Genomic DNA, 13990 nt, shown 5'->3' with positions numbered 1-13990 from the left:
CGAGAATCAATTTGGCTTTATGCAGGGTAGATCAACAACAGATGCAATTTTCATTATAAGGCAATTGATGGAAAAATACAGGAGTAAAGAAACAAACGCCCATATGGTATTCATTGATCTTGAGGAAGCATATGATAGAGTTTCTCGAGAGATTCTGTGGTGGGCACTCAATAAGAAAGGAGTACCTGGTGAATATGTAAAGATTGTGAGGGATATGTATGAGGGAGTAACGACTAGTGTTAGGACAGGTGTGGGAGAGACTGATAAATTTAATGTGAAAGTAGGATTGCACCAAGGCACTGTGCTTAGTCCGTATTTATTCTCATTAGTTTTGGACCAGATAACAGCGAAACTACAGGGTAACATTCCATGGTGCTTAATGTATGCCGATGATGTCGTGTTACTAGGAAATAGTGAAAGAGACTTGGAACAAAAACTGGAACAGTGGAGACAAGCTCTGGAGAAAAAAGGTTTAAATCTTAGTAGGACAAAAACAGAGTATTTGGAATGTTCATTTAAAGATGGAGCTACTACAAATAAAATGGTATCTTTGGATGGTGAAATTATTGTGAAAAGCAATAGTTTTAAGTACCTAGGATCGGTATTACAGAGTAATGGAGAAATAGATGGAGATGCATGCAGTAGAATTAGGGCTGGATGGATGTAGTGGAAAGAAGCGAGTGGTGTGTTGTGTGACAGAAAAATTCCAATGAAGCTGAAGGGAAAATTCTATAAAACAACCATAAGACCGGCTATGATGTAAGGAACTGAATGTTGGGCAGTGAAAGAGAAAGAGGAACAACGAATTCATGTGGCGGAAATGAGAATGCTTAGATGGATGAGTGGAGTGACAAAGAAGGATAAAATTAGAAATTAGTATATTAGGGGAAGTCTAGGTGTGGCACCAATTATTGATGCCAAAATGAGACAGCATAGGTTAAGATGGTTTGGTCATGCTCAACGTCGAGACGTTAATCACCCAATACGAAGAATAGCTGAAGTGCAGATTCCTGGAAGGAGTAGGAGAGGAAGACCAAAGAAGACCTGGGGGGAGACGATAAGGCAGGACATGTTGGTAAAGGGGATTAACATTGATATGACCCAAGATAGAATTGTATGGAGAAATGCAATTAGGGAAGCCGACCCCGCATAGGGATAAGGCAAAGAGAATGATGATGATGAGTAGAACCCCGCAAATCCGAACTAATTGGGGAGACAGACGGAAATCCGAAAAGTTCGGATTATCCGAAGGTTAGCATAACTAATAATTCAAAGCTTTCGTTGTCGTTGATTTTGAGTCGCTGCACCTGTCTCACTCTCTTCCTCTTCCACCCATCTCAGATTGATGTCACTGATGCAGAGTCAGTGTCATTGCTTGTGTTTAGTCGCTAACTCGCTGCCTAGATTTACAATTTGAAGAAGCTCCATTTTTCCACGCTCCATTACAAGATGACCTCCAAGAAGTCGTAAACAACAGGATGAGAAAACGAAGAAGAAAGTGCAATTACAGAATGGATTGAAGCTGACGACAATGGGCACCAATAATTTACGGATGAAGACATTGTAGACTTGGTTCAACCTCAAGGCAACCCTAATGAAGATAAAGAAAGCGAGGAAGAAGTTTCCCTGTCATATCGAGTGTCACACGCAGGTAGGGGAGAGTTATCGCAGGCGGTAAGACAGAGGTGGTTATCCTAAAGGGACCTAGGGATAGACCGGACCTGTTGTTCCATTTTGGAAACAGCGAGGTCAAGTCGAGCCTCTGTGCCAAATATCTTGGCGTGGACCTCGACAAAGGGCTGGGATTCACCAAACACCTCGCAAGAGTGGTGAGGAAGGCTGAGGCACAAACTGCAGCTCTCCGGAAAATAACACCAAATATCGGAGGGCCAAGTAGTGCCCGGAGAAAGCTGTACCTACGCGTCGTACAGTCTACCCTTCTCTATGGGATTCCGGTCTGGGTTGAGGTTCTACGTCACAAGAAATACAGAGATATGATAAACAAGGCACAGAGGAAGCCTCTGTTGAATGTAGTAAGCTCATACAAGACTGCATCAACTGTGACTCTACAGGTGATCGCGAGCGCCCCTCCCATACATCTGCTAGCTAAGGAACGCCAGTTCCTATATGAGCACCGCCACGGCCACTTACCCGAGGTAAGATCGGCCGCACGACAACAACTCCTGGCGGACTGGCAGCTGGAATGGGAGGCGGAATCTACCAAAGCCCAGTGGACCAAAAGGCTGATCCCGAACGTAGAGTCGTGGTACGCCTGCAAGTTCAAGAGAGTAAATTTTTACTTTACACAATTTTTGACCGGTTATGGATCAATCAGGGCATTCACCCACAGGATCGGGAAGTCTGACGACGACCTGTGCCGGACCTGTCTCGTGAGGGAAGACGCAGAACACTGCGTTTTCCAGTGCAGCGTCTTTGCTCACGAGCGGGTCAGGCTACGTAGTAGGTTTGGCGACATCGGCCCTAACAATATTGTTAATTTTGCGATCGGAAACAAGGCGGATTTCGAGGCCATAATTGACATTATAACCGGTATAATTAAGACAAAATCCGAGTTGGAACGACTGGAGCAGAATGGGTGAGGCGGGTCAACACAATAGTTGTAAAATAAAAAAATATATATAAAAAATAAGAAAAAAATAAAAAAAGTAAAATAAGAAATAATAAAAAAAAATAATCCGCGTCAGAGAAATATGACCCTAATTCTTCTAGGGCTCATTCTATCCGCCACACTATAGAACAGTCACCCAAGCCCTGCCGTTTTCAGGCAGGGGTTGGCCCACCTTCCTCCGTGTAGGAATCAGACTTTTCTCTATTTAGTCCTACCGTTTCTAGGCTGGAAAATAGACCCTTAAATGATCCAATGCTTCTGGTTACTTTCTTTCAGACAGCTCGGGATGTTCCCATGCATCGCTCCCTAAGGAGCACGTCCAGGGATATTCCGGGTCGGAAGAGGGGGTGGTTTTAGTTGGTAGGCGGCTGGTCATGGGGGGCATGCGGGACGCACGAGCCATATTGTGGCTGGTGCGCCCTAGCGTGTTCTCCTTTCCTGTCCGAGTCCAACAGTACTAGGGACACCTTCCCTAGTCTGCTAAGAGCGTTCCACCTCAGTCCAAAAAAAAAGGTAGGGGAGAGTTGGACAAAACGGGATACCATTCTTGTTTATTTTTATTACGGAAAAAATGTTAAAGAAATTATCATATTATTATTTTTTATATGTATAACATTTATTGAAGCATACAAAAAATTTTTTATGAATGGAAAATAAAAAAAAATTTATTAAAGTCCTGCACATCCCGTTTTAGCATACCACGGTTGGATAAAACGGGATAGGTTCACAATATTTAATTTTTTGCATAAAATTATCTAAAAAGTATATTTAAGTAGATATAAGACTGCAAAGCAAAATTTACCTTTGAAAAAACAATATCTTCAGTAGTCAGAAACTTAAAAATAGGCCTTTTTTATGTTTTATTGCAAAATGGGAAATAAGACCTTTTATTTAGGACTAGGTACGTATATCAGAACCAAAGTCACATAAAAATATGTTGTTCTTTTCTGCAGTATGAGAACACGCTTTATCGCTATTTAAAAAATTAATAGGCCAACAAATAAATAGGTGGATAAAACGGGACCTAAAAAACTGTATCCCATTTTATCAAACTTATAAGTGTCCCGTTTTGTCCAACTCAGACATTTTTAAAAACAAAAATAGCTCCTGCCTAAACGTGAAAGTTAAATTAGATAGACTACACATTGGTAGATGGTATTTTTGAGACCGCCTAAGTGTCCTCTTTCTACAGTTAACGTATGTTACTTTCCCAGTGAAACACCCTGTATAAAGACATAGAATGGAAAATCGCATGCATTTCAATGTCATAAAATGTAGTATCTATCTTATTACAGAAAAATGTTTACTTTATTACATTTATTTTTAAATATTTTGTTTAAATATGTATGAGTAATATTAAAAGTCATAATTGAGATTCAGTTTTTAAATAAATAATTAATTAATAAACAGAGTTTTCGCTATATAGTTTTAACCATCAAACGAATTCAATTTTAAATATTTTTTTAAGGGGTTTATTGTGAAAATTAAATATCTATTATGTAGTAGAGATCTAAGATAAGGTTGATATATCTTAAGATAAAAGGTTGTTGCGCTGCTGCGCTTTTACGACTTTGCTACTTTGCTCTACGGATCTGAGGCCTGGACATTGAAGCAATTAAAGATTAAGAAATTGGAAGCTTTCGATCCTCTGTGTTATCGAAGAATGCTACGAATATCATTGTTAGAGAAAATTGGCGATATTGAAGTTCTTGATAGGGTTAATAAGAGGGAAAAATTATACAATTAAAAGGCGGAAGCTTTAATATTTCGGTCATATAGTAAGAGGTCATAGTTATAGTGTTGCTGCGTTTGATTATAGAGGGCAAAATAAGAAATAAAAGAGATGTAGGAAGAAGACAAATCGCCTGGTTACGGAATCTAAGGAAATGGTTTAATCTGAGCTCTAACCAACTATTTAGAGCTGTTGTAAGTAAAATAATAATTGCCATGTTGATATCCAACCTTCGATAAAAGATGGAACATTAATAAGAAGAAGTAGTATTAATGGGGACTTAATATGGTTCACTGATGGATCTAAAACTGCCCATGGTACTGGATATTGTAGTTATAAATGTGTAACTACAATAAATCTTACAGCCTGGGTCAACATACAACGGTGTTCCACGCGGAAGTTTTTGCTTTGGTGGCCTGCATTGATAAAATTATTGATGAAGACCCTAAAGCTAAGAGAATCAACATTTACACAGATAGGAAATCGGTTATTATAGCCGTAAAGAACCCTCTCACCAAATCAAAACTGGTAAGAAACTGCAAAGATCTCCTCAATAACCTGGCAAAAGACAATAAAATGTCTTTAATATGGGTACCGGGTCATGAAGAGGTGCATGGGAACGAACGAGCAGGTATGTTAGCGAAATAAGGCTCGAGAGAAACTTTTGAAGGCCCAGAACCTTTCTGTGGCATTATTAAAGATGCTACGAAAAACGAGGTTCAGAAATGGCTGATAAAGAATCATCAAAATAAATGGAGAACCACTCAAGGGCAAATCTAGACTAAAAAAAGAATCAAGAATATTGATAAAAAATGCTCGAATAATTTGATGAACCTCAAGAAACGAGAGATCAAAACGGTCACTAAAATGGTGACTGGACATGGCCGTTTAAGAAATCACCTATACAAACTAGGTAAGGTGAATGAACCATGGTGCAGAAAGCGCGAAATGGAAGAAGAGGCTGCCATACACATACTATGCCGTTGGAGCGTGCTAGGTGATGTAAGGCAGGACTTCCAGTGGCGTAGCTGACAGGCCCGCATGGCGGGGGGGCCCGACGTTAGGAGGGGCCCCTTAAAGCCTTCAAGCTTAATACTTGCTTTTTTTAAATTGGGGATCAAAACATATTTTCCTAATAAGCATCAAAATAGGGAATTTGGAAGGAAGTAATGAAACGGGTAATTGACCTAATTCTTATTCTTTCCGGGTGCAATTTAGCATTTCGTGGACATGTTGGTAGTTTAGATAAGTATAAGTGAATTCCAAAAAAGTAATTTTTTGTTGGTGTTTCTTGTACTAGCTAAATATGATCCTGTTTTAACTAAATTAATCGATAGAAACAATACCTTAAAAACAAATTACTTGAGTCCCCAAATACAAAACGAATTTATAAATTTGCTGGCTCAGGAAGCTGAAAATAAATTGATTGTTTTTATTAAAAAAAGTTGTTTTTATTCAATAATTTTTGACACCCCTCAAGATATTTCAGAAAACGATCAGCTTAGTTTATTTTTCGGTATGTAAAAATAACTTGCAATGAAAATAATTTACCTTCCAAAGCAGAAATTGTTGAAAGTTTTTTGGGATTTATTCGCATATTAGACCAAAGTGCAGAAGGTCTTGTAAATGAAATTTTAAAATTTATACAATCAAATCACCTTTCTGTACACAACTGCAGAGGAAAGGGGTATGATGGGGCAAGCGTTATAAGTGGCGTATATTCAGGCGTAAAAAGGCACTGACATTGAAACAACAGCTTCCTATGTTCATTGTGCATTCACAACTGAACCTAGTGTTGAATGACGGCGTTGCTGGTGTACAGGAGTTGGTTTTTTACGATACAATTAAGAGATTATACAGGTATGGAAAAAAAATATCTGACTATAGGGCATTAAGGCAACGCAACGAACTGAGAAAAAATATTATATAGGCTTGTATGTCCGTGAGAATAACATGTAACCGCATGTCTGTGATACAGTATTTCTCTTGATCATCTTTCAGTGCGTCACAGTTTTTCGATTTCTTTCTAACGCATTAAATTGTATGTGACAGAAAAAAAGGCACGTCGGTGATTACATTTCGTCGGTGACATTTTTATAACATTTATTCTAGTTATTCTAGTTGTCGATAGAGGCGCCATAATAAAAAAATATTTTTTTTTTAATTAGATAATAATATTACAAATATAATCTGTATAATTTATAAGACTATACAAATCAAAGAAAATACCATTTTATAAATGCAAGAAACACATTTGATTGGTTTTTATTCCAAATTGAAAATAAAATGTGACAACTGTCAGATTTAACTAAAATGTCATGTTAGAATAAATGTCATAAATGTGTATTATCACGGACTTACCCTTTTTCCTATCTTTGTTACGCACTGAAAAATGATTATGAAAAGGACAATAGACCCGTAAGCACTATGGCCAGTCTTGTCAGTACTTTTTTTGCCGAAAGAAAGTTTATTTTCTAGGTGGTCTGGGGAAATATTTTAAAGATTTTATTACAAGATTATAAAAGCAGGTTCAAATCTTATATTAAATCAACAGTTCCTTTAATTTAAGTTCATGAAAAATAACATTATAAATTCAACGGCGTAAACTTAAACAATTGATTCTAAAAAATAACAATTTTATAATTTCATGTACATATTTAAAATTAAATTTTTCATCACTATCCGTGCATTTTCTATAATTCTGGACACAACCAGTTTTCTCAAATTTAAAAATAATATTGTGAACTGTAGATTTTGGTGTTACAGGGTCTTCGAAAGAAAACAAAAACCTACCGATTATATGGTCGACACTACTTTCAAAATAATGCCAGTTATTAATTTAAATTTTGTGTTCAGTTGTAAAGGTTACCATTTTTATAACTTGAAATATCAATTTCTCAATTCTGTTTTTTTTTGCAAGTAAAACCAGACCTTTAGACCTTTTACCAATGAAAAAATAAACGTTTATTTGGTGTTCCCGTTATCAAAACTGAATGTCACTTTGACAAAACTAGAATTAAATCTAATTATGTCGGTACTAATTTCATGCTATTTTCGGTCTCTCTCAGACTGTTCTTTTCGTACCAATTGTGAGTGTTATATGCAGTTTTCAGATTACCATACATGTATGCTTTTTTTAGTGCAAATATTAAAAGATGGGATCTACTAGTATGTAGGTACATACTATTGCGACTTTGGATTCATCGCGTTTGCCAACACTTACGGCCGGTTTCACAAAGCAAAGTTAACTTGTGGTTAAGAGATAACCAGAAGTTACGTCAAAATATGCGTTGCGAAGTATGGTTAACTCACAGAATTTTTAACCAGAGGTTGGAGTGGGTTACCCTTATGGGTATACCCAGAAGGGTAACAATTATGAAACTGAAACGCATATTTTGGGGTAATTTTGAGGTTATCTCTTAACCACAAGTTAACTTCACTTTGTGAAACCGGTCGTTAAAAGGTTATGTGAAACCCGGTGGCCATCCAGACATGATGCTGTTATTCGGCTTTGCTTCGAGCTTTTCGACAAATAATGAAATCTTTAACGAAAATTTCATTGCTATCTAAAAAACGATGAAAAATGAGAAGCTAATACATTATAAGAGCATATGAATAATTTTGAATTTACCGTTAACATTACTATTCAATCTGAAATACTTAACTTTATTAATCTAACATCAAAATTTTTGCAATCTGAATCGTCATAATCTTCGAGAAATAAGAAATTCGTTTTCTGAAACTTTAGCAAAAGCTGCAGGAATAGCAGAATAGTGGGGTATTATATCGGAATTTAAAAATAAACGGATTAAAACGTATAAAAAATTTTACGATGAGCTCAGCTGCAACGAAAAAATAACTTGTAGAAAAAACAGTTTTGAAGTTAATGTTTTCAATGAAAATTTAGATATACATATATACATAATATTGCAACAACTTACTAAGGGGTTTGTTGCATTAAGAGACATATAGGTTTTCAAGTCTATTTCCAAAAAATCTATTAACACTAACTGACGAAGGCTTATTAAAGAAAGGCCAAATATTGTCATTTACACATAGTTTAGTATTTATACTGATATTAGTTGTTGTCGTTATGTTTATAATACGGGGGCCCACAAAAATTGTCGCGGGGGGCCCCCGAATCTTCAGCTACGCCACTGAGGACTTCACTGGTCAAATGAGGTTTGAACCAGAAGAGATCCTAAAACTACCAATAAGAAAACTGTTGGCCTTCGTTGAGGCCACATGACTTATTAGAGTTTAAGGAGAAGAACAGGGTTTGGTACAAATGTCTTATGGCCATGTGCCAGAAACTAACGAGTCTCGCCTGAGTTAAGAAGAATAGAAGAAGAAGTAAGATTAATGGGAGAGTAATGAATCTTTCTACAAAAAGGTATTGGAATTAATAACGCCGAAGAATAAAAAACGAGACAGACCACTTGCCACTTGGAACAAGAAATCACAAAAGCAATGTCAGAAAGAAATTGTGAAGTGGAAACGACTAGCAGGATAACAGAAAACAGGAAACATGAGACAGGAAAAATTCTGAAAAGCAATTATGTAGGAATTAATAATAGTCCATTGAAATGTTACATTTAGGGTTGCATTTCTTAGAGGAGTCAATTTTATTTTTTTAATGTATAGGGAGGTTCAGTAGAAGCTTAACTTCAAGTTTTTGGGGTCGCCACCCTTGTCCCCCGGCCGCCATCTTGGAAAAAGTGATGCAAAGGGCTTTTGTGCTGTATCTCCTAAACTAGCAGCCCTACAGAAAATTTAATCATATGTTAAATGTAGCAAATTAAATTTTCTACAATTTTATATGTATTACTTTTTATCGTCAAGTGACCAACAAAAAAGTTATAAACAAAAATAAGAGAAAATGTTGTAAGAACTTTCCTTTTGGAAGTTATGAACTTTTTTTCTGTTCATTTCACAATAAAATAACATCATAGCGATTTTGTAGAGGATTTTTCATCGAACAATTTCCACTATAAAGTTGTTTAATTTTATTTATTTATAAAGGTTTTACAGCGCTACAAACTTGACCAGATTCTCGAATTCTTATAGGAATACAACAAAAACAAAACCTTAGGTTTACCTTTCTCTCTATATATTTATTTATCATGATTTTAACATTCCTATGCTATTATTAAGCTATTTTTCACCCTTTTCCCCGCAACCTATGAGGTAGAGTATGGAGGCGGGTTTTTTGTGTTGTATCCCCAATAAGCCTAATCCCCGGACAATTCCTAGGCAAAATAATATTATTTATTATTATATGTTGAAAAAGATCTATCATAGTTTTTATTTTTTAATTTTTTTCGATGGTCCAGGCTGCGAGTCAAGAGCTGAATCAGTATCCGAGGTGAATTTTTGTGGTATAATGAGAGTTAGATTTGGCGTCATTGTCGGTAATTCATCTTCCAATTCATTTTCTTCAGTAATTAATGTTGATATGTCCACGATGTTGCTGCAAATTTCACCAACACAATGTAGGCACACTGCTGAACATTTGAGGTCTGCTTTTCGGCAACCACATGCACTTCCAGTTTCCATTGCATCTGCAAAAGATGAATTTAATAAGCTCGGGGGTACTGGAGGCTTCGAAATTTGGATTGGTATCCAAAATTTTCCATGCTTTTTCTGGCCCCAATCTTCTGGATCACGATGTTTACCGAGCCATGACTGAATCTGGTGATACACTCGGAGTCTGTGGAAACGGGCTACATCTTCTGTTAGAGGAAGTGAGAAGAGATTAAATACATTTTTGTCACTGTTTTCGCGAATCGTTTATATCTCAGGATTTCCAGAGAATCGTCTCTATTTCCGCCATATAAAGAGACGAAAAACGTTGACCGACAACAGTGAGTAAAGATGGCTCGACTTTCCCACTGACAAATAATTTTCCCCAGAGGTTTCTTATAAATAAAATAACCACCACTCATGATGCACGCTTACATAAAACACAAAATGCTTATCTAATTACAAAAATATAAATTTTACCCACAAGACTCTCAATAGTATTATCTATAAAACTCAAGATACTTTTCACAATTTTTAATACGACTTCACGTGGCCAAATAGGTAGCACAACTGAAGAATAAGTTAAGCAGAGGGGGACCGACTTTTTTAAGTACGGCTTTTCCGCGCTTAGCTACTCATTTGTATTATCAAGTGGTCAAAAACCGTCTTCCGTCAAAAACCGTAAAAAGTCTTCATCGGAAAGCAAGAACACTTCTCACAAAGGCACAAAACCATCATCTTCGCAGTGCAGTAGAGAGAACAACATTACCGCGGTATCTAGGAGGAAGAGGACTCATGGACATAGGTGAGCAATTGGATAAACAAGTAGCTAACTTAAGAACTTACTTTCAGGCACAGACTGAATCATCCACTTTACATCGTGCAATATGCGCAATAAATGACTCAACACCGCTTAAACTGAGGGAACAAGAAATGCGCATATACCACCTATCTAAGGACGAAAAAATGCACATCTGGATGGGTAAACCACTGCATGGACGGCATCTTAATGAGGTCAACCAAGAATATGTCGACAGTAGAGCGTCGAACTATTGGTTGGTATCAGGAAAGATGTTTCCCGAGGCAGAAGGTTTCCTACTTGCCATTCAGGATCAGGTTATTCCAAATAGAAATTACCTGAAGTACATTGTAAAAAATCCTCAGGTCCAAAACGACAAATGCCGATATGGATGTCAAGCCCAAGAATCCATCCAACATCTTATCGGGGGCTGCCAAGCGTTTGTCGGAACTGATTATAAAGAACGCCATGACTCAGTAGGAAAGATTATCCACCAAGAACTAGCTAGCAAACTTGGACTTCTCCAAACCGACCATCTCCCATATTATCAATACGTCCCTGATAGAATGCTTGAAAAGGACAACTACAAGCTATACTGGGATCGCATTGTGTTCACAGACCAAACAGTGGCACACAATAGACCGGATCTCATACTAGTTAATAAACTTACTAGGCAAACAACATTAATAGAGGTGGCGATACCTAACAACAATAATCTGCGTGTTAAGCACAACGAAAAGATCCCAAGTATAGAGATATCGAAATACAAATAAGGGGACAATGGAGAATGGAAAGTACCCAGACAATACCTATTATTCTTTCTACTACTGGAGTCATTCCAAAGAACCTCATAGAAAACATCAAAAAGATGGGTCTAAATGAATATATTTAGCAGACTCTTCAGAAAGCTGTGCTACTCTCGACCTCCAGATGCGTGCGAAAATTTTTGGGAGATACTCCGGCGTACCAAATCACCTAGGGCTCGATAACACGGAAAGAGTCCCACCAGAGCTCAATCCTTTTGATACCCTAGGTATCTGGGATGAGTGAATTTTCCCCTTAGAGGGAGTGCGAGCCCTATGGCTAAATCTGGATAAAGTAATAGCAGGCAGATATTTAGTCCAGTACGGAAGAAGAATGATGTAACTGCAAATTTTGTCAATTCCTGTTTATTGTGTAATTAACTTCTTTGTACATATTATGTAAAGATGATACAAAAACTGTAAAAATGTGCTGAGTCACTGTTATAGGGTAGTTGCGGCGTTACTGAAATACGCGCTATGTTAGGCCTTATTTCAGATGCATAATGACACGACTGTAGATAGGGTTGAAAATGGGGCGATTAAATAAAGATAACGAAATTCGAACCAATATTGATGAAAATAAAATCCATCGTTGTCAAAAAACAAACGTCATACCGATGCTCATGGACGATTACTCTTCATTTAATTCCCATTTTAGATATTTAAAAATCGTTTTTTTGCTCTTATGAAGAATTTTGCATTTTGCGGTTGCGTCATTCTTCTTCTGGACCGGCGAATTTGTCGTCAAACTACTCCTTGGGCCTTTTTTTATATATGCTTATGGTTCTAAGTTTTATAGTGGGGAGAAAGGTCAAAAATAGATTAATAATATCATAGGAATGTTAAAATCATAATATATTATATGGATGAAAAAATATATAGATAGAAAAGTAAGACCAACGTTTTGTTTTTATTGTATCCCTATGAGCATTCGAGAATCTGGTCAAGTTTGGAGCGCTGTAAAACCTAGATAAATAATAAACCTTTATAAATAAATAAAATTAAACAACTTTATAGTGGAAATTGTTCGCTGAAAAACCCTCTACAAAATTGCTATAATGCTATTTAATTGTAAAATGAACGGAAATAAAATTATAACCTCCAAAATGAAACTTGTTAAATAGCTATTTGTATAACAAGGGAGGAAAGTGCTACTTTTCCTCCCGAGAATGAAGTTTACTGCCCGACGCGTAGCGGAGGGCAGTAATCATTCAAGGGAGGAAAAGGCACTTTACTCCCATGTTATACATATGGTTTTTCCACCTTCCTCAAATAACAAGTCATTTTTTCATTTTTACTTAATTTATTTATGTAACTAACCAACAAAATTTATTAAAACTAAAACTAACAAGTAGGTACAATATAACTGTCAACTGTCAAATATAAGTAAAATTATTAATGTAAACATTGTTAAATCAAAATAACAATTTACTGTTTTTTACCATTCTGCAAACTACTGGGTGTTTTATAAATAAACGTTAAAATGTATAGATACTTAAGTAATAAAAAAAGATATTGCACAGGGCGTCAATAAGTTATATTTCATGAATGAAATACTATGACGTCACTTTTACTTTTCCTCCCTAGGGAGGAAAAATATTTTCCTCCCTAGGGAGGAAAAGTACAACTTTGCTCCCTACAATCAGGTCCGGAAAAGTATACTTTCGGTAGAGGTGGGTGGAAAAAATTTTTACTTATTTTTGTTTATACCTTTTTGTTGGTCACTAGATGATAAAAAGTAATAAAAACAAAATTGTAGTAAATTTAATTTGCTACATTTTATGTTTATTAGATTTTCCGTGGGGTTGGTAGTTTACGAGATATAGCGCGAAACCCCTTTGCACTCCTTTTCCGGGGCCAGGGGACAAGTATGGTGACCCCAAAAACTTGAACTTAAGCTTCTACTGGTCCCTCCTACACATTAAAAAAATAAAATTGGCTCCTCTAACAAATGCAAGCTATGGCCTAAAAAATGTAACATTTCAATGGATTATAATGACTTTGATACTGTATTTTTTTAACAAATAAAAAATTTTCATTTCATGAAACGGTTTTCATTTCAGTATAAAATACAGTTTTAAAAGTTTTTAAATGCAATTCACTTACAGAAGAACATAAAAGCGTTAAAAGGTACTTACTTTTGAGACTCCTCGTCAATATCTTGACGACTACTGGAAATAACTAACATTTTAGTGCAGTTGCAATTTGTATAAATTAAGTGGTACTTCCGTAGCTCTCTTGTAAAAATTATCGACGCAACTACTTTTTATCTTTCGAATTAGCATTTTAACTAATTCAGCTTTCGTGTATTATTTATAGGCCAGGAAAAGTGTTTAAAATACACATTTTTCCACTTAATGCCCGATTAGTCAACAATAAATTCATCTTTATTTTAGTGTAATATAATTTTATTTATCGAAACAATAAAACAAAAGGTAGAAATAACAATAAACTTAATTAAAATTTTTATCATAACAATGATAAAATTGTTTGGAAAAGTGTTT

General features: G+C 36.2%; 1 protein-coding gene across 1 annotated transcript in view; it reads right to left on the bottom strand.

Moving 5' to 3' along the window:
- LOC114339236 (protein NDRG3) overlaps positions 1-13756 on the bottom strand; it is a 658690-nt gene extending 644934 nt beyond the window's left edge. Inside the window, exon 1 of the mRNA XM_050661376.1 lies at positions 13625-13756. Within this exon, the coding sequence (XP_050517333.1) occupies positions 13625-13674 (50 nt within the window). The 5' untranslated portion in view covers positions 13675-13756. The remainder of the gene's footprint in view (positions 1-13624) is intronic.
- Positions 13757-13990: the final 234 nt, after the last annotated feature.

The sequence above is a fragment of the Diabrotica virgifera genome, chromosome 9 (genome assembly GCF_917563875.1).
Source record: "Diabrotica virgifera virgifera chromosome 9, PGI_DIABVI_V3a".
NCBI lineage: Eukaryota > Metazoa > Arthropoda > Insecta > Coleoptera > Chrysomelidae > Diabrotica > Diabrotica virgifera.
This window is presented reverse-complemented; position numbering and strand designations above follow the sequence as displayed.